The sequence below is a fragment of the Atractosteus spatula genome, chromosome 8, assembly GCF_055471065.1.
Source record: "Atractosteus spatula isolate fAtrSpa1 chromosome 8, fAtrSpa1.hap1, whole genome shotgun sequence".
In the NCBI taxonomy this organism is placed as follows: Eukaryota; Metazoa; Chordata; class Actinopteri; order Semionotiformes; family Lepisosteidae; genus Atractosteus; species Atractosteus spatula.
This window is the reverse complement of record NC_142713.1, coordinates 7,429,422-7,451,020: the sequence shown is the minus strand read 5'-3', so window position 1 is coordinate 7,451,020 and position 21,599 is coordinate 7,429,422. Positions and strand designations below refer to the sequence as shown.

At 38.8% G+C, this 21,599-nt stretch overlaps 1 protein-coding gene across 1 annotated transcript; it reads right to left on the bottom strand.

Moving 5' to 3' along the window:
* Positions 1-155: 155 nt before the first annotated feature.
* On the bottom strand, positions 156-15,048 carry parp12b (poly (ADP-ribose) polymerase family, member 12b). Its single transcript, XM_088923678.1, has 8 exons — positions 14,657-15,048; positions 13,748-13,883; positions 11,503-11,770; positions 9,935-10,030; positions 9,238-9,364; positions 7,376-7,544; positions 6,843-6,963; positions 156-4,994 (listed from the first exon to the last, which is right to left on the bottom strand). Exons 1-8 carry the CDS (start codon positions 14,998-15,000, stop codon positions 4,894-4,896), a joined length of 1,362 nt encoding a protein of 453 aa, XP_088779804.1. The 5' UTR covers positions 15,001-15,048; the 3' UTR covers positions 156-4,893.
* Between the last annotated feature and the right edge of the window lie 6,551 nt (positions 15,049-21,599).

Genomic DNA, 21,599 nt, shown 5'->3' with positions numbered 1-21,599 from the left:
GAATCATGTTTTGTTTGTTTTTTTTTAGTTTTGAAGTGTTGATGGCGTTTTCCACGTTTCAGGTCACTTATTCGAGTTCTGCCTCATTGCCGCTTCCCAAGAGATGAAGATGGGAAAAGTTCAGGTAGGAAAAAAAATCAGAAACCGAAAAGATTCATTAAAGGACGCTGGATCCGTTTATTATAGATATCCAGGTGGCAGTCATACAAGTACGACACAAAGGCTCAATAGTACCTGTCCAGCAATTGTCATAAAAAAAAGAATAATGTTTAGAAAAACGCTAAAACAAAACTTTGTCAGAGTGGCAATTTTAGCACTATTGAGGCACAGTTTCACGGCAGAGGCCTAGAAAGGCACTGGTGTCCCATTAAGAGTGTTCCAAAATTAGATCCTGCTGCTTTCTGTTCTAAAAAATAACGCATACCAATTTAAGAGGTACCGACTGTCTAGTGCATTGCTGAGGGAAGATAACCTGTGTTTTGTGCTTATATGAGGCATCAATTTCTGGTAGAATAACATACAGTAGGTCAGTAAGCCAACAGAGAATCGATTTACAGTGCCTTCAGAAAGTATTCAAGTTCTAATCAAGTTCTGGAGACATCTCAAAGACGAGCAAAAGAAATAGGCTGCATCTGAACTCAATTTGGAGTGTCTTAGTAAAGGGTCTGAATACTTATGTAAGTGAGAGATTTCAGTTTTTTATTTTTAATAAATTTGCAACCCCCCCCAAAAAAAACGTGCTTTCACTTTGTCATTATGGGGTATTGTGTGTCAACTGATGGCAAAAAAGAATCAATTCAATCCATTTTGAAATAAAAGTCTACAACACAACAGAGTTTGGAAAAAGTGTAGGGGGTCTGAATACTTTCTGAAGGCACTGTAAGTGGTGAAAATGGCTGTGAGAGCAAAAAAATACAGCTAAATGAGTTTTCTGGAGGAAACGAATTCATGCATGCCAAGAAGGCATTCACACATGTTCTTCAACCAGGGGATTTAACTTTTTTGACAGAGCAGGTAACATACACCTCTCTGTGACTCTGTAACTCGAGAGCAAAGCCAGATAAGGACACTACAAAACGGAGCCAAAAAAAAAATATTTTATGTATAGAAACATACCCAGCACTTAGATGTGCCCAGGAAGCTCAAACACAGAGAGCAGCGCTTTTGCTGGGACCAGGATGTGTGACTCAAGGATGTCATCTTGTGGCAATGATGTAGCCTTTTCACACAGAATAATGCAAGAGAAGCAGTCACTGACTCCAGCTGCTCCAAGCCACTACAAAACCTACTCTGCACTGGCAAGACGTGGATATTATTTTGGCAAGTACATCGCTGTTCAAAAAAATTTACATTCGAAACTTACAAATGCAAAACACTGCATGTCCTGCTGCAGGCTTTTAAATTGTTCAGAATATCGCTGACTCAGTCCTGCCTAAATATCAAACCTGGAGAATATGCAACAGAGGAAATCGATGTTCCTTTCACATCTTTTTTTCAATAAAATTGGAAAAAAGTTCAAACTCTGCTATTTATGGGACTATAAGACTAAAATATAGCATTTTTTCTCAGTGTAATTCAAAAGAGCAGAGCCTGTTATTGGGTAAGCAGAGGACTATGACTCCAAGACAGACCAGGTTCGTCTTGTTTCATTAACCTAATAGAGATCAGAGAAAATGGGGCTGATTGGTATTGTCTTGTTTTGTGACCTTTTTATGTTCTTATGTAAAACTGTGCCTCCTGTACAACAATTATCCATTGTGAAAATTATAGGTCTACGTCTAGTCAGTTATAGAAAAGTAAGCAAATTATCCATCGGTTAATTGTACATTTCACTAAATCTCAACTCCAAACCTGAACAATTTGCTACATTATTGCAAAGTTGAAACAAAAGTTTCCAATGACTTGGACCAAAAGTAAGGGTTCTCACATAAAATTGCTTTTACGTTAGTTTTTAATAGTTCTTGTTGGCAGGTGTAAAAAGGTCAAAAACATCTGTTCTGCATTTGGGTTTATTGACAAGACACACTGCATCACCCTCATAGAATTAGAATTTACAGTGCAATGGAAACTGATCACTCTTTGTATCACCATCAAAAAGTTCAGTCTCATCATCTGCAATAACTGTCAGTATAAAACAGGCTATACAGAAAGTACATAGCAAATATACCGTGTAGTTTTAACCTCCTTTTTCTGGAAAATTAAAAAAAAACCACCATAAAACGATATTGAATAATTGACTGCATTTACATGGTGCCCGCACCCTCAATACACAGTACACCAAATAGAGAAATTGCAATACCAACTGAATTAAGGGGGAATTTAGGTAAATTAGGTTGTGCAAGTCCCAGTGTTAAATTTAGCCAGGACACTGCACCTAAGATTTACAGACAATGACACATAATATTTACATTTCAATTTGCTTTCTTAAAATGTGTATTTAGGTTTAATTTCCTGCTCATTTTGTTACAAATAATCAATATCCAACTCTTGGGCCTGACTTTGGTACTGACAGAATGCATTTATGAACATTGCAGCAACATGCATGACACTGACCTCTTAACACTCTTAGTAACACACCAATTTATCATTCACTATTCTTTTTAAGTGGAGTACTGCTATAAAACATTGCACATCTATCAACGACAAGGACAAGCAGAGATTTGTACATATTTTTCAAAGGTCAAGTGTACTGAATTTGGCAACAGACCTCGATGAACTTAAAGTTTTATCCCTGTAACCTGATTTGTGAGGCATAAGCAGTAAATTTGAAATGCATTTAGCTGAGGGAATGTCCCTTTGAACACTGTACTCATACATAACTGCTAAAGAAGGTGACCCTCATTATTCTGTTTACAATGTGTTTTTCAAGAATTGTTTTGGATTATATCAAGAGAAAAATTATCTCCCACAGGATAATTCCTTCACTATTCCTTCAACGTTTCTTTTTTTAATGAAATACATCACACATCTTTCAATATCTGTTTTGAGAAAATTAGGCATTGAGCTTCCTTTTTAAACACATCCTACACAGCAGCTCCGTTGCACTGTATCTGTGCATGTGCATTCAGAATAACCTTACTCTTGGATATTATAAAGGCCAAGAGCTCACAAAGCGATAAAAAAGGACTTTTTATAAATAAATCCCTTTTTTGGTCATATTTGTTACTTGGATTCCGAGTACATGTGATAGACTGAAGGTCTTGGAAACCCTAGGGGCTGGGATTGTATTTTTTTCAAGAGACAATGGAGCCAAGATGACATAGAGTCCTTCTTCCAGGAAGAGTCTGCTTGTTGCATTGGGTTTGACATACTTACTGCAGCTAGCATGAGAGCCCATAGGCTACACTGATGTCTCAAGAACCCCAGAAGGTATAAACTTAGACAGTCTGGTAGTTGCAGAGCACAAGCTGTTACTGTGATGCCCTGACGAGCTCCAGTGTTCTTGTATCAACACCATCAATCACCACAACACATTCCATGCGTGGAAGGAGCTCACCGGGGCCATCCCAAACAAGATCGGGCCGGGGTCACTGACCTTGATAGGGAACCTCGCTCTCTATTTAAACCCCGAGGAACCATTCCTCAGGGCTCTGACTTCGAGTCTCTAATATGAGTGTGCGTTTGCTCAATGTTTCAGGTTTCTCCCAGGATAATCCAGGTTTCCCAGGATTGTTCTTACAGGTTTTTCCCCCCCACAGCCTGCTGGTTCCCGTTGTCATTAGTTGAAGATCATCATCCGTCAATTAACCTATCAACCCCTCCTGTCTCTGTTCCAGAACCATCTGCTTCTCCTGCGCGTCCCGACTGCTTCCCCTGCACTCTTCTCAGCTGCCCGCCACTCTTCTTCCCACCTCTCAAAATCGTACCAATATCATCCACTCAGCTAATAAAACCATGTGCTTCACCACAACTCAGGCTCTGAGAACAATAAACTCGCCGTGCTCCTGTTTTCCACTCGCGGGCCCGGCATAACAGTTACAGTGAGCTGTAAATGTCTAGGGAGCACACCATCGCTCTGTGTGCTTGGCTAATATCTGCGCTAATGTCCATCAATCCGTTTTCGAACCACTTCACCCAGTTTAGGCCTGCGGGCCAGCTGAAGCCTGTTCCAGCAAGTAAAGGGTGGACACCCTGGACGGGACGTCAGTCCAACATGCACACACTTGCACCAGGGCCACTCTTCCCAGAAGCCAATTTACCTGCCAGCATGTCTTTGGATAGTGGGAGGAAACTGGAGCACCTGGAGGAAACCCATGTGAACATGGGGAGAACACGCAAACTCCACACAGACAGCATCCTGGGGCCCCAACATTGCGAGGCAGCAATGCTAACAACCACTGTGCCGCCCATCTGAGCTATAGTGTTCCTTTAACTTCAGTAAAAATATAAAGCGTGCTTTGCTCTTTAGACTGTTGTACCTGTTTTAAAGGCTCTAAATCCTCTGAGTTAATGCCAAGCGTTGTTGAACAACATAGTGTTACATAAAGGTCTGTAAATAATTTGGCTGCTACTATTGATGCTGGATCTTTAGGAATCATGCAGGATGAGGAGAGTGAATCTTAGAGGAAACAAGCAGTGATGAGCAGTTTCTCCTCCTCCCAGAAACAGTCCATCCACATATTACTTGTAGTCTCCAGCAGAGAAGCACAGCTTCTCTCTTCTGAAAGCTTTGTAAGCCAAGGTATTTCTCAAAATAGAGAGGACAGCTGACTATATCGGGTCCGTGTCCCTCCTAAGGAGGGAACTGGCTTGATTAGATTCTCAAACATTTTTCTGCTTTTCAGCTTTCAAGTGGAGGAGAGTAATCTGACAGCATTTGGAATTCTGGAGGAACAGGACCTTTGTGCTCTAATCTGTAGCAGGCCTCTATAGTGAAACTGTGGGGATGTGCTTTTACCGTGAGATCTTATTTGCGACATCTTGCACAGAAACAAATCTAGGCCTTCTTCTCACCCTCCGCTTCGTGTTGTGCTTTGGGTTTCGTTGATACATATCTGGATAAAGGAAAAAGAAGAGGTGAGAAAGCCGACAATGGAAATCATCATGTTTGCATGTAATGATATTTAGCCAACAGCTTAGTAAGACTTTATTACACGGAACCAACTTGTTAATAAATAATGTACTTTCAGGACCTAGATTACATATAATGGTCAAGGTCTCCTTGCTACAAACACAATGGTTACCAAAACAAGCATCTTCAGCAAATGCTTTTTTGGTATTTTCTTCCAGCTGCATAGCCAAGCCTTTAAAAAATCCCATTTCAGTGTTAATTTGATGACTGCCCTTTATCCACACAGGGAGTATGCTTCCCCAACACGCTTAGTCATCAGAGCCATCCATCTTTGACTTTGCACAAAAACTGTAAGGCTGCAAAAGCAAATAAGACCTTTGTCCACCCTACCCTTGATGGTAAAACCTCTGTCACACTCAACTAGTGGATATATGTTATTCGTCCAGGCATTAGGCAAAATCTTCCTATCCCAAAGAAGAGCCAACACCACACCAGAACATACCAGAACAACAAAAAATGTATTTCAGCATCTCTTGCAGACAGTATGTGGTCCTAGCAACAGCAAGTGACTTCCTTGTCTAGATAGAAAAAAGATATATATAGACTCCATGGTGCTCCCAGCTCTTGGTTTGAATAGCAAAGCAGAAGCTCTATAAAAACTGTCACACTTTCACAGTCGTCCCTGCATGCTAACATATCCTTACTAAAATGCTGTTGCCTTGCTGGGTGGGACAGCATGAATGCAACAGTTGAGTAGTTCAAAAGTTCAAGAATTGGAGACAAACACTGCCAGCTAGCAAATTTTATCAGAAGGAATAACAACGTGGGTTCTGAAAGCCAGGTACGTCAGCACAGAAAAGTAGTCATGACTGCAAGGCCGTAAGAAAGCACAGCTGTATATTATAGCACACACCCTTTACCTTCACGCCTAATACAATAGTATTTACAATACAAATAATATAAAGAAGACTAATACAAAGAAAACCCTCACTACTCGACGCAGGCTGGAACCTGAGACATCGGCAAAAAGTGCTGTCGCAGGATGTCTTTCAAGAGCCCTCAAAAAGATCATTTAAAGGGAAACAAATAAGACTCCCATTTCATAATAACTATTTTTTCAAACATTTTACCTTATTGAGAGTTATTTTTTAGATGGATTTGAAACAACTCTAAAAATACCGCTTTGTCAGCTTCAATCATGCGGCTCATTAAAGCTCACATTGCAAATCTGGCTCGTTTCTCTGCTTCTGCGACACACAAAGAGATTTTCAACTCTCTGTGAACTAGAAGTAAGCTTAGTTGGAGAAGTTCAGGTGGGAAGCTGCGTCAGCATGCGTAGGCTGCAAAGGAACAAGTAATAGGTTTATTCCATGCTGAAAAAAGAAGAAAGAAAACACAACGTTTCGGCCATGGAGACACCTGACACCTGAAGAAGGCTCCACGGCCGAAATGTTGTGTTTTCTTTCTTCTTTTTTCAGCATGGAATAAACCTATTACTTGTTCCTTAGTTGGAGAAGTACTTGTAAGGGACTATTTTCAGCACAACATGTGCTATAGCAAACTGTAAAAGTGAATTATGAACTACATATGGCAAAAAATCTGAAGTGTGATAGTAGCTGCTTTTATGAATGACACAATTACAGCACACAAAGAAGAAACAAGAAATATCAAGGTTGCCTGGTGCTAAAGCAAATTCAATAGGAGACAAATCTCAACACAAAATAAATCCCTTCAAAATCAGAGTGTCGGGACATGTTGGGAATTGAAAAGCAATAATCAACATTGAGGAGTAAAAAATTAAGAAAAGAAATAAGTCAGATGTTGCATTCACCTCTGAAGCTCAGGACATACTTTCGATGACCTTTGACCACCGTAATTTCTGCTGAGCTATCCGTCAGGTAGGTCAGTTCCAGCTCCTTCGAGGTGATTGAAGCCACTCTTTGTTTGTCATCCTGAGAAAGAGAAAGGTCACCATGTTCGGGAAAGCTCAACAAGGAAACCTTGCTGAAGGCAAAGAGGGAAAGGCTTGTAGTTCCATGCTCTTTATCAAACATTTAAATTTACAGCACATGCAATGTCGGTCATTTAAAAAAAGAATACTAAAAATGTCAGAAAAAATAATGTCATGGAAGTGAGACAATTAAAAAAACTCTAGAAATTATTCACACACAGTTAGCATCACTAAGTTTCTGTTGTTATTTTTTCTCATTTAAAACAACATTTTTCACTGAGTATACCTCTTAATTACCTGTAGGCATACTGGAAACCGAAAATACAAACCTTTCCCTTGTATTCTGTAAGCACTTTTCACATTCATGTTTTACAGGCCTTTGTGCACTGGTGCACATTAGAGTCCATACTCACAGGCTTTCCATATTCAATCCAGTTTTCATGGTCACCTTTGTAATACCAGACCCACTCTGTGGTGAGGATATAATGTGGAGGTTTGGTGATGGAGGAAGCCGTAGAGAGGCGGCGGACCCGATACGACTCTCTCGTCATGGTCAGAAAGTCTACCGGCCGGGACCCATAGCTGTCGGGGAAAATGAAAAAGTACATCTAAGGACACGCACATTGAATACCCAGATTCCTCTGAGGCACACCGTTTTGCGGTTTTCTAACACAAAACTACAATCAAAGGACATGAAAAAGTATTCGGCCCCTTTCAGATTTCCTAACATTTTGCATATTTTCACCTCAGAATGTTTGAGTGAACAAATAACACCAAAGTTTGGTCCTTGTTTAATTTATTTCATAGAAGACATCCAATGTCCCTGTGTGAAATGGTTAACCCTTGGAAAACCCTTTAGATTCAGTAACTCGCTGCCCACCTTTACTGGCTGAAATAATTGCAACCAGTTGCCTCCTGTAATTGGTGATCAGTCTCTCACATTGCTCTGTAGGGATTCTGGCCCATTCCTCCATGACAAACTACCTTAATTCAGTAACATCTGAGGGTTTTCTAGCTTGAATTGCTCCCTGCAATTAACTAGCTAGCAAGCACTAAAATCTCCCGCGTTCCACTCGCTGCTGGACAAAAATTTAAAATGGATGTTATTGCACAAAATACCGTGAAATGAAAGTGCTTCGTCTGGTGAAACGCTTGGTGCTTTTCTTTAACTAAACAAGTGGCTACAGCTTAGCCTGGCATTCCTGTTGCACGGTTCAGACACACAACATTTCAGGTCTCCTGCAACATGAGACCTGCAGTAGCTTGTGGGAATTTCCAAATATTCACCCTTTCAGTTGTCTGAGTATGAAAAGTATCTGTTATCAGTCATGATATAAGGGCTATCGCATTTCACTTCCACTAAACATAATGGATGGTGGTGCGAACTACTGTAAGAGCATAGCAGTTAAATTACATGGATGTCACTGAAATAAAAGAGATACCTTTACCATTTTATTCCACTATATTTAATGATGACTAAAATACCACAGGTAAATAATGAGCAGAAAAAAAATATACAAACGTATTATCAGGTAGAAAACGCTTTGAATATTACAAATCTAACAGTAAGTGGACTACTGTAGGTCATGGAGGGTTGTCGGATACTGTTGTTGTGCTGAAACAATAGATGGCAAATTAAGGGGAAAATCAGGGCCTGTTTATCCTGATAAATTTTAATACGAAAGTTTCTGTCTCTCTTCTCAATCCAGCACTGTTTGGGAAATTCTTTTCTCATCATCATATTCCCTAATTAACCCTCATCTAAGGCTGGATAAACTCCCCTGTTTAAAGTAATGACAACTCTGCTACAGAAAAAAAAAACAACCGGTGCACACTTAATATCCTTAAAACCAAACATTTATGTTATTTCCTTAAACTAACACCTGAACAGGATCAAATTCTAGAGAATGATGAACCAAAAGTCACCAAAGTGAAAAGATGCTAACAATTACTCTGCAAGTTGAGTCTTAAAAAGAGTAGCTGGTATGAAACATTTATAAATTAATTATTGACAGGATTATTTTTCTGAATTAGTAACAAGTTGAGAACAAAACATTGTAAGAGGTAGGCTATTCATTTTTGCATAATATCTATACGTGCTATATAACTGATAATTTTTCAAAACATTTTTATTTATACAAAATAATAGCTGAGAACTCTCGAAGCAACTTGTAACTGTAATGAATTAATTAAAAATATAACTTCTCCCTAACACCACAGCTGCTCTCATTAGAAAATAAAACTACATTGCTCTTATTAGAGAACATTAACCGACCTCTGTGTGTTTCTGGGGTCACAGTATGCCCTCTCAATCTCTTCCATGTGCCTTAGTTCTCTCCAGGAAGTCCCGTCAAACACTTCCCATTTGTAGGGTAAATGGAAGTGCACCCGATAACACTGGTCTGTTGACGAGTCAAATACTGATTAGTACTGCACTCGTATTCTGCGAGATTATATCAATATTCCATCAAGCAATCAGATTAAAAAAAAACACCAAATAACGTATTCCGTCCATCCAACTATCTTCTAACCACTACTTCCAATTCAGGGTCTCATGGGACTGAGGGCCTATCCCAGCAAGCAATGGGCTCAAGACAAGGGTACACCCTGGGTGAGTCCATTGCAGGGCAGACACATAAATGTGCCTATAATTACGCCAGCGGCCAATTGTCCCAGTACCCAGTATGATTTTGGACCGTGGGAGAAAACAACTGCTCCACCACACCACCCCCCAATTAACTTTACTCTAATAAACATTCCTGCCATTTTCCATGAAGAATAATTAAGTTCATAGCACAATTTACGGTAAATTGACCTGTAATGACATGGAAAATCTCAGCAGAACCTGTCCACTTGGCAAGTTCAAATCAGGCCCAAATCACTGTTAATTCATATAGGCAACCCAGGACTAATTTAAATAACAAGGCTCTAATCTGTAAAGACCCTTTGCATGAAGCGAAGGTTGGGCTTACCTTGAAAAGTGCAGTTTCTCCTTATGTAATGGAGACATATTTCCTGCTTCTCATCCTCTTGTGCTGAAGGCCTGGCTATGCTATCACTGATCCCTTCTGCATCAGACAGGAACAACATTCAACATATGAGGCCTCTGTGCATGATATTTAACGTAACATTTTTAAAATTAAAATGGCACTAAATCTCAACAGCAATCCTGTGAAATACAAATCTACAACAGGAGACACCCCAGCCTTCCATGACGATGACTGGCCACCTTCTGCAAAACAATTATTTTTCTTATTTAGAAAGGCTTATTGATTTGAAATGCCAAGCAACCTGGACAAAGGAGAAATGAAGAAAAAAACCTGCTGACTGTGCTGCAAGTTCATTCTCTAACCAGAATTGTCGTTCGCTAAACATTTCTAGCAGGTTACAGATCATATCATCTGCAGCTGGTCAGATCAGACATCAGTGCAGTAGAGGTGGTTTTGTGTGGTAAAAGTGAAGTTTTGAGCTACTTAATTTCTTTCTTGTACTACAGTCTATCGCGTTGCGGTCATAGATTGTAAGGTAATCAGCCAAAGTTTTTCTTATAAATTCACCCGCCCCAAAAAGATGTTCACTTCTCTCCAATTGTAATAGGTTAACAAGCTAAGCATCTGAGCAGCAGAAGACTGAGAAGAAGTTCAAACAGGATGAGAAAACATTTGGGCAACTGTAATATATAAATATACAAGACAAAGTTGGACTCACAAAAACAGGACCAGTTAGGTAAAAAATTAATATTAATTTTCCACTAAATGCTGATTAAACATATGACGATGTTTCTAAAACAAAACTCGATGTAATCACTGTCAAACAGTGAAAAACTACAATTGTAATAGAATGGGGTTCTTGTCTTCGGTAAATCGTGTACATATTTTATTAGGGCTGGATGATCTGGTTTTCTTTATTTCAACACAAATGCTGAAATGTTTTAACTGGAGGCCTGGCATAATTCTCCAGGGCAGTCTACCAGTCGATACCAATAAAGCTGGCTCACTCATTTAAAGGTTAAACGAGCCCAATATCCAGTGAAGTTATCATCTCTCTGCCACCTTATAAAAACTGGGTCTTCCCTCTCTGGAGTCATATTCTCCTTTACTTTGTTAATTAATTTTCTTCTTAGGTAGTATCTCATCAAGACCCTTTCACCCTGGTTCTGAAAATGTTAACTTCTGTGCTAAAATGAAGGGTTCTCATGAGTTCAATGCAGATGTTTCTTTAGATTAATTATGAGTACAAAGCTATAAAACAGGGGTGACTAGAAACAATAACATTTGGCCTACATTAAAGCCATCTTTGAAAGACATTTACTAAGGAAATGATCATTAGGGATTCTTCGTAATGACAGGTACAATGCGAACTTCCTTGGCGTGAAAACATTTTCTTCCTCACAACGTGAAAAAACATTGATTTCATCGATGATTAAAAACGTAACTAAAAGGTACAGAGACATTTATCACAGTTCTGTATGTAACATATACAGCCCCATCAAAACGCATTTGAAAGTTAAATTATTCTAAAAAGAAGGACTTTTCTTTACCTCTGCTGTTGGAAGCTGAGTTAGAGCGTGCATTCAACTTATACATATTCCTGTATACGAAGGGAAGATCGTGAATAATGTCTCCACTGAGTCCTCGTTCTTCTAACATTCTCCTGCCCTGTGGATCGATCATGTGGGACTTTTTGCACTTGTGGCCAAACATGCAGTTATCTTGGACAAAGTGCTGGCAGATGTGCAGCTTTGTGCAGGTACTTCGGAAAGTACAAGCTCCAAATAACCCAGTCCCCTTGTTATAATGGGCACATACCTGCATTAAAAACAATAAACAAGGAAGAGCACATTAATTCGGGAATTTATGCAAGAGAAAAGGTTTGCCAAACACAAATTTCTTTACCCTGTGGTGTGTCCACTTTATTGAGATTTTCTGCATTCACTGAAAAATAAAGACCATGCTGCATAAAACCCAATAAAAAGATCTATTGACACAAAACCCAAATTATCACCATAAGCAGAATTTTGGGAAAAAAATTATCACAAGAAAAATAAATGGTTGTACAAAACTAAATATTATCATAGAACAAATCAGAAAGATAGTGGCACCCTAATGTAACCTTTTATTTCATTTACTTCAAGACTAAAAGCACTTATTTAATTTTACGTAAAAGTTGCCATTACTGTTTTAATGAAGTTATTTTCTGGGCTAATTCATGGTAGGCTTGTTAAGGAAATAATGCTATAAAAAAATTACGTTACCTTGATATTTGGATCTTTCCGGTCAGAAACCAGCAATCCATTTCGCCACCAGAAGGGGAGAGCATTTTTTGTTTTGTTTTGTTTTTTTATTTATTTTTTTTTTTTTTATTATTATTAAACATTAAAAGATTTGGCTGATGAAATCCCATTACGCTTTTCTTTATGGTTGATATCCTTCAGTTTCTCAAATCTAACAGGCACTGAAACCTGGACTAGAATCCAGCCAGAGGGCATCTTCATCCAAAACGTTTCAGTTTGATGTGGCGCAAAATACACGCGAGCTGCTTCACAAAACGGGACTTTAACTGGGACCGGTGACGACAGCAGTAACTGAAATTTTAATGCAGTTGGGTTTATTCGTGATCTACGCTGTTAAATCTTTTTTTCCCCAGTGGTTGATATGTATCTGCAAACTCAGCAACTGCACAGAGCAGATTCTATCAACTTTCAAACTGTTGGATTAAATCCAGGGCCCCATTACAGTGGTTGATAACCAGGCACAGATGATGTCCATCAAGGCCTAAGATATAGGCATTACATGCCAAATTCACTGACTTTTACAAAACGTCTCAAAGAATGCCGCTGCTGTATGTCTTCAAACATGAACCCTGTGACACTATGAATATCCAACTCCAACGCATTAAAACATTTTACAGAGCTCTCACAATTTGCTGCCACTTCCTCAACAATTCACACAGATTCAGGTTACACACAGGTTCAGCCCCTGCCAAACTGAAAATTACTGTATTCCAGGCTTCGCTCATGTTGGTCCCTTTCATATTTTTTCTCTCACTTTCTGTAGACGATACCGTGCAGCTTTCAATAACTGCCTTTCATTTTGTTTCTGTTTCTGTGATATGAAATGTACCGTAAAGTTTACCGCCATCTTTTTGGAGTGGTCCAAAAATAGCGCAGGTTGTATGAAAATTATTCCCATCAGTATGCAGAACACACTGCTGCTTGCTAGTTGTGAGAGAAATGGGGTTTGGTCTTGTAAGCGTATTCCTTTTTTGTATCCCCTAAAACAGCAAGCATTGAGTTAGGTTTGATCTTTAATTAAATCTGGAGATGCATATTTTAAATCCTTGCATGGGGAAACATTTATAATCAGACAGTAATTGATGTGATGATAACTGCCTTATACTTTTGGAGTGGTCTATTATAGCTGCTAAAACATGAATTTCAGAGGGCACAATTTAGAAATGGCACAAATGAGCCATATTAATTTGTACAGAACTAGCAGACCGCTTAATTTCACATTATACATTATTCTGAAATGTGTTAAGGGCATTAGTGCAAAACTGGGCGGAAAAGACAGCACACATATGATTTGAATTCCACTTCAGGAAGAAAAGGCACCAAAACTCAAAATGCAAGGGGCTATGCTTACATTTTGTCGTGGTACTGCACTTTGGAATCATGTGGGTGTCTCTCATATTTTCGTAGTGAGATGGACAACAAGGTAATACCAGGAATTAATGCGAATTCTTTATCAACTTGCATTTTTAAACTGTTTTCGACAACTTCTCACCTCAGGGAGTAAAGAAGGATCATTCTGCAGCAGTAAGAGAAAAAGGTCTTCTTCGTTCAGTTCATGGAGGGTACACTCTCTGAGAATAGGGTAGTTGTGATCTGATCTGAGATTGTGAGAATATTTACATTCCTTCCTAAAAGCAAAGAAAATATATAAACCGGTTGAAATGAGAAGTGACAGTAAAGAGTTATATTATAAAGGGAAATTAGAAAGACCGTTAATTGTATATTTCGTCCACTAAATTAAACGTCGGTCTCCTAAATTTGTTCTCCTCCTGTAATCGACTCGCATAAATCCACTTATTATATTAAAACACGAAATATGGCCACTACGTGTTGACGCACACTTTTTCGCTTCGCTGAATTGTCATTTCGTTCATCGTGATTTTTGAGAAATATGAGTGGAATCCTGACAATTAAAATGCTCTTTAGTTTTTAATAACTACGGACACAATGTAACTGCTTAGGTATTGCAGTAATAATAATGTTTTTATTATTCCAGGCGCATCTCTATGACGTAAGCAAAACTGGGTAGGGTCATCGAAACATTGAACGTCATCCTCGGTTTTAAAAACACAAAATGATCCCTTTTAACAAAGCCAAAATCAATAAATAAGGATCTACACACCTCAGTCGAGTCTTAACAGCTTTTTTTATTACGGAAAATGTATAACGTGTATAATGCAACCTATCAGAAATGATCTCCCGATTAAAAAATATGTAGATTGTGCCTCACGCAACGCCTTGCTACCTTTTTCTTTTGTACTAACGCGAAAGAAACGAATAAAATATGATATTTTCGCAAATCGGTTGAAAAATGTAAACATATCTTTAATTACAATGCGATTTTTTTTCTTCAGTTTAACTCTTACGGATCCACGGTGATGCTTTTTTTTTCTTATCTTACCTTCCTTTCCCGTATCTGCAGTTTCCGTAAACAAAATATTTACAAAGGTGAAGCTCCTGGCAATCGTAGCACTCATGTTTCGTGTAATGTTTGCAGAGGCGAAGGGATGTTTTAGCAATAATCGTGCAGTCAGGAGGACTGAGCCCATCTTCCCAAGTCCGCTCGCTCGTGTTTTTCACTACAGCAAACCTGCTGCATTTTCGCACGATGTACCAAAAATCCTCCTCCGAAATTCTACAGAGCTGGAAAACTTTTCTGTGAAGTTGTAAATAGTCCATGGACCCTTTATTGGAACACAGGACGCTGGTAGCATAGTGAATTACCCTCGCGTAAGCGTTAGCCATTTTGGCACAAACCAAGTCGCTTCTCCTGCGTTTCTAAATTGTCAACTCCTCCACTCCTGAGGAAGAAATGAAACTGAATTGAGCGGAAGTTACCCCGTGCAGCTGTTGCTTAGGAAGATGGTGGTGTTAGTGCTCTTACCACAAGATGGCATACCTTTCAACTCAAAAGAGATGAAATAATAGACGATTTAATGTCGTGCCAAGCGTGTCCATGCTAAAGAGGGTGAAATAACAATAAATGGTAGGAGTAGTTACATTATTAAATTACATACACTTAAATTGTGCTTTTCTGGACACTCCACTCAAAGTGCTTTAAAGGTAATGGGGATTCACCTCCACCACCACCTGGATAGCTTCACCTGTATGATGTGACGGTAGCCAAAGTCGCCAGTACACTCACCAGCTATCAGTGGGGAGGAGAACAGAGTGATGAAGCCAGTTCATAGACGGGGATTATTAGGAGGCCATGATTGGTAAAGGCCAATAGGAAATTTGACCAGGGCACTGGGCCAAAACTCCTATTTTTTTCCATGAAACACCCTGGGAATTAATGTCTATGGAGAGTCATGACCTCATGATGACTCATCCATAGGAGGGCGCCTTTTTTTACAGTATAGTGTCGGTCTATGTTTGTGTCTGCCCAGCAACAGACTGGCGTCCCAACCAGGGTGTATCCCACCTTGCTCCCATTGTTTGTCAGATTAGGCTCCAACTCCCCAGTGACTCTGCACTGAGTGCAGAAAATGAGTGGATGGACACAGATAATAAACATGCTAAAATCTTACCATAGTCAAAGGCAATAACAAGCCAGAAACACATATGGACATCAGTGTTGTCACTTACTGTAAATTGTCCGGGAACTAAGATGTCTAAAAATAAATGAATTACCGTGGCTCAATGGTATTTTCCTAGTCATACTGTACTTAAGAAAACGGAGGACATCATTCACAGATCCCTCCCTATGAAATTTCATCTCTCACTTTAAATGGAAAATACTACAGAACAGAGAACTGCAGATGTAAAAACAATATATTCAAAGTGGGATGGAACCAAATCTTTAAACAAAAGACCATTTAGGTTAACGTCAGTTACAGGTTATGATTCATACAGTAGATGATAGTTAAAGATAGATACAGTTTTCTGTGGAAAAATTGGCAAGTGACAGAAGACATACATATAGAAAGGGAAATCCCTTTAATTAACTTACCAGCATTCTTCAGTCAAGCAACAAGAACAGTATAGAACTCTTAAGCGTATACTGTATCTGGTCTTCAAAAAACCTTTTGATGAGGTCATTTTGATGAGGTAACTTGTTAATGAACAAAGGGCACTGTGTCTAATTTGACAGATGTAAGACGTGGCAAAGAAACTCAAAGGCTGATCATGTTATTATTTTATTTTAAGTATGTCTCACTCTGCTAGGCTATAACATGTCACTCCCTGTTGCAGGTGCTGATACAAGCATTTGCCAGAATGGGGTTACTAAGCTACAATCAATTGCCCAAGGTCTTTTTCCTTTAAAACATGTACAACATACTTTTGTACCTTTTCTATCTGTGTTTAACAAAGAATCCTGTCCTGAGCAGAATACATAGCCCTGCTTTGTAGAATGATATCTGAGAGATGTACAGTAACAAGGGTAAATGTGAAAGATCCTTGAGTCCGGGATCACTGGATAATAGCGACTTGTAGTGAAGCGAAATAAGTTAAACTAAGGTATCTTATCTGCAAGATGAACTGCTTATGAATGGTCTTTGTTCTCCAAATCAGTTCTATGTCCATGTTCTTCAAGCTTTCATGAGGAATGACAGCAGCCGAAGACTGTGTGACGGCAGAGTCGTTTGCCGAAGTTTGTGAAAACGTGGCTGAACCCTGCTTGGCTGAGGGCCACCTTATCAGCAATAGGAGAGGGAGGCTGGGACCCCCACACTCGGTGGCCAGGGGGTAACTGCAAAGGTGGAGATGGGGTGGAAGAGGGATGCAAGAGAGAAGCAAGGAAGAGGAGAGGGAGACGCGCGGGTGAGAGAGTAGCATTCTGCACGACAAACACTGCAAGCATCTTTAACGACAGATCACAAAACAGTGGAGTTCCCAGAACCCTGGCAGGTTCCCCTGGAAAGATCATATTTGGAGGAGTACCTGTCAATGGAGAAATTCACTTTCCAGGTGATGAAGAGCTTTGTCAGTGTCAAGTGACAACATAGCACAAGGGCATTTTAAGGCCACAGTTGTGTGTGTAACTTGTTCAAAATGATTTACAGTATATTGTTCCTTATGAAACCCATCTGGTCAAGATGTATTGGTTCAATCATGAGGCGAAAGAGACAGTGCTTTCCCAAGAAGGTTTTCATCAGCATTTATTAAAAACACAGCTTGGTAGCTCAGTTAATCTGAAAGGTCTTTTTTTTCAACAGGAGCTTGATAATAGGGTTAAAGACATGTGAAAATAGCCTCAACTGTCCAGAAAGCCATTGTCCCTTTTCATATCCTGTAAAAGCACTTACTTCTATAAATATATCTAGGGATAAGGATAAAGGTACCCTCATCCCTTCTAGGAGCAAAGCTTGTGGTTTGTGAAGGAGTTGGTGTAGAATTACAGCTGAGCCAATGGAAGACTGAAGGAGTCAGGCAAGTATTTACTTCACACAGTAAAAGTATTTATGCCGCTTTTATTTCCTCCCGGTAAATATGATTGATATTTACTTTATTCATTTCTATGTGGTACTGCTATATGACATAAATCTAGATATGATTGATATGATAATTAATTCATTATCACAATTGCAATGGAATGAGTTAGGAATGAATTAGGCAATGAAGGATGTTGTCTGGTTGAGAAGACACTAGTAATAATGGATCACTATATGCAGGAAATCACATGAATACCATCTCCCAATTATTTTAATAGGTTTGTCGTAATCGAAGTCATATAAAATGCATTCAAGTCTATGTAAAGGGAAGAATAATCAGATATACCAGCATGTCCTAGGCCCTTTCTTCACCAATCACCATAGAAATATAATAGAAATATACAGTATATTGGCTACAATAATATGTATACTTTAAGGACAATTGTCAAAATGTGTGTAAATTAGCGTTGGAAACTGCATGCATACACCCACAGTACAGAACAATTCTCAAATAAGAAAATATAAGAGGAAAAGTTGTTCAATGGTCATCATTCATCAGCTCAAAGGTCCTCATTCATGGAACGCTCCAGCACTGACTGGCTCCTCGGCTTCTGTGACACAGCAAAAGATGCCGACAATCTGTAGTTAATCTGCAATTCTGAAGTCTCAGTATAACAATGAGCACGTTTACTTTAGGCAACATCACATATCTCTTTGCACCTGAGTGATTGTGGAGTAACAACCTCTTTTGCCAGTTTTCCGTGCCTCTTTTCAGTCATTTCTTTGTAATTTTGTTGTGGACGTCGTGTGTTCCTAGAAGGATTGCTTGTTTCACTTTTAATTGCTGTTCTGACCTCACATGATAAATGTTTAACCCAATTCTGGGTTCCGCATCCCTAGACTTTTCTTCTCCTTTTAATTCCAGCATAGTTCTCTCCTGTATGAGGGAGCATTGAACAGCACTGGTTTGGCTTTACACTCTTAATTGGAAGGCTAAGAGTGACTCTTAACTACAGTATAATGCTGTGAATTGAAGTCTCCGCTGCGGGTACTGATGTTTTAGCCTTCAGCAAGATAACTTTACCTCAGTTGCCCCACTCCATCTAATAAATATTAGCTGTATCAATAAGTACCTGCACTGCTAGGGGTAACCTTGAGCCGGACTAGCGTTCCGTCATAGGAGGAGTCACCTGCTCTCAGTGTGCTTAACGCCAAAAAACAAACCTGACTTGATTAGATTCTAGGCCTGAGTATCACACTGACCTCTCAATACCTTAAATGGAACAGTTCGACCAAAATGTGCCTAAACAAATGTATATATATATTATTTCAACTCATAAATTTGAATATACCCTTAGAATTTTAATATACCAAAAGAAATCTTTGTCTCTTTGGATTGCATCTTTAACTAGCCTAGGAAAAAGGCAAATTGAGCAATTTATTGGTTTAATTCGAGGTTCAATCAAGGAACCAAGAGCTCAGCTGAATCAAAAACCAGAAAACAATGAAGTAACAAAGACCAGCACTGTGAACCCCTGTTTTAGGTAAATATTTCCATTATCCAATTTATCTTCTTTACAAAACAAAGTGACACTTTCTTTCACGACAGCTACTGTAAGTATACATATTAAGCCACCTGTGCATGCTAAGCAGAAAATCATCAATTACGTAGACATTCTTGCATCAAATGTTGTGATCAATTTAAAACTTTAAGTGTTTAAGTGACATTTACACATTTGTACCTCTTCAATGTTATACTATGTGTTGTTATGAAGAAAAAATATCACTGTCTGTAATATCACTTCCTGTAATAGTGCTCTGTAATAATGTGGCCTTGTAACCATAGAACTATCTTTTCATACTGTAGCATTAATCATGTATAGTAAACTGATACATCTTTTCTTTTTCTTTTCCCGTTTAAAACCGTTTTTGTGCAACATACAGTATGCCAGGGTCCTGTGCAATACATTTATATTTATAGTCATATTGTGCAATACGACTTTTTTGTGTACTGTTCTGGTTTGTTCTTTGTGTGTTCTGGACTGTGAGTAACTCTTCTTAGTGCACTTCTCACTGTACTGATTGTATTGTATGTACTGTATTATTATTATTGTATCATTTCGTTACACTGTGTCTGTGTTGTTTGTGTTAAGCTGCTGTTGCATTGCAATTTCCCTCACGGGATCAATAAAGTATCTATCATCATCATTATCATCAATCGCTGTTCTTTAAATGTTGTTGAAACAATGCACCACAATACTAGAATGTAATATTTAAATCTGAAATCTTACACTTTCATACCATCCACAACACAGCATCCCCAGTATGAAAAATCCTCCAAACTGAAAATCTCATTTATATACAGTATATAGTTCAAGTAGGTAGCTGCGTCAGGAACAGGTGATGGGTTTATTCCATGCTGAAAAGAAAAGAAAGGAAACACAACATTTCGGCTGTGGAGCCACACCTGAAGCCAAACGCTGTGTTTCCTTTCTTTTCTTTTCAGCATGGAATAAACCCGTTACCTGTTCATATACAGTATATATACTGTATATGTTCAGTCTTTCCTTGTGAAGAAACCAAGTAACATAACACTTTGTTCAGAGACAGAGACAACTTAGAGTGAACAAAGTCTTATCTGAGGAAGATAATGGATGTTTGAATTGCCTTTATAGTCGACAGGAAAACAAGGATTAAAAATTACACTACCATTGTCCCCAGTGTATTAATGAAGCTCTGTGATAAATGCATTTGTGGTAAAACACTGTAAGTCTTCAAGCCTATTAATATGCTTGTTTTGCCTTTATTATTATTTCTGTAGTTGCCCCTAAGTCATATACAGTAGTGAATATTTAATGACTTTCTCTGCCGATGTGCAATATATCAGTGGACCTCACCTTTAATTCTGTGTTTGTTCTTATAAATGTCAGGCAGGTCACCAATTGTGTCCTCAGTGACTCCCCAGGATTTCAGAGTTAAACAAGTATTCCGGTCAAAGCTGTGGGACTTCCAGCAACGAGCACCAAACCTGCAGTTCCCTTGTAAGTAGTACCGACAGACATGGAGTTTGCAGCATTTTTTTTTTGTAGTCACATGATCCATATTCTTCATTGCCCTGATTGTAATGACGACAGACCTGCAGTACAATACAAAAATGTACTTACTGCTCAAATAAGTTATCTAAGAATTTTTAGAATTACGTAATGACAGTGACTTCAACAACAAAGTTGAGAACACACACAGAAGCTTAGATGTTGACATTTTTGGTCTTCGAAACAGGTGACGTGGCAGATAGCTGATTTTTTAAAAGTATTTGCCCAGAATTCTTTCTTCAGTAAGAGTCCTAGTAGTAAGAGGATATTGAAAGTAATGTTGAACTGCATACTGTATTGCTGAATTGACAGTACAGGTATGTATTGCTAGCAAACTAGTATAAAAGACACAAATCCTATTGAAGAAAAAAGAGGGACAGAGCATAATGAAGATCTGATCACCTATCCAGCCATTTTCAGTAACCAGTTCATCATTAGAGGGCTATGGTGAGCAAAATGGAACAAATTTCTGAATGGGATGCCACTCTATTGCAAGACACCCAGAAATGCATTCAGACAGGTATATTCACACATACCTGTGGTGGAGGGTGAGACAATTTAGAGACACCCATTAACTTACATAGTATGTCTTTGGACTGTGAAGGGAACACACAAACTATGCATAGACTCGCTTTTGAACCATGGAGCTGTGTAGCATCTGTTGTTTCTTTTCCCTAAAAGCAATTCTATTAATATTATTTTGCAATGTGCTCGTGGCATCCTCTGGCACATACAAGTGTGTATTTTCTTCATGTTCTGTTTTCACTAAAGAAATGGTCTGTTACTGCTTTGTTATTGCCATGGCTTCAAAGAGTAATGTACAAACTACCAGGTAACATGTTATTTTGCATTAGCAATGTTTTGAAAAAAATTGCTA

What these genes read in the sequence shown, in the direction of transcription:
- parp12b (XM_088923678.1), bottom strand. Translation starts at nt 15,000, where the DNA reads ATGGCTAACGCTTACGCGAGGGTAATTCACTATGCTACCAGCGTCCTG. An exon ending in TGCAGATACGGGAAAGGAAG is followed by an intron (nt 13,884 to 14,656) that starts GTAAGATAAGAA and finishes CTTTGCTTTTAG; the next exon opens with GAAGGAATGTAAATATTCTC. An exon ending in CTCAGCTTCCAACAGCAGAG is followed by an intron (nt 10,031 to 11,502) that starts GTAAAGAAAAGT and finishes TGTCTGATGCAG; the next exon opens with AAGGGATCAGTGATAGCATA.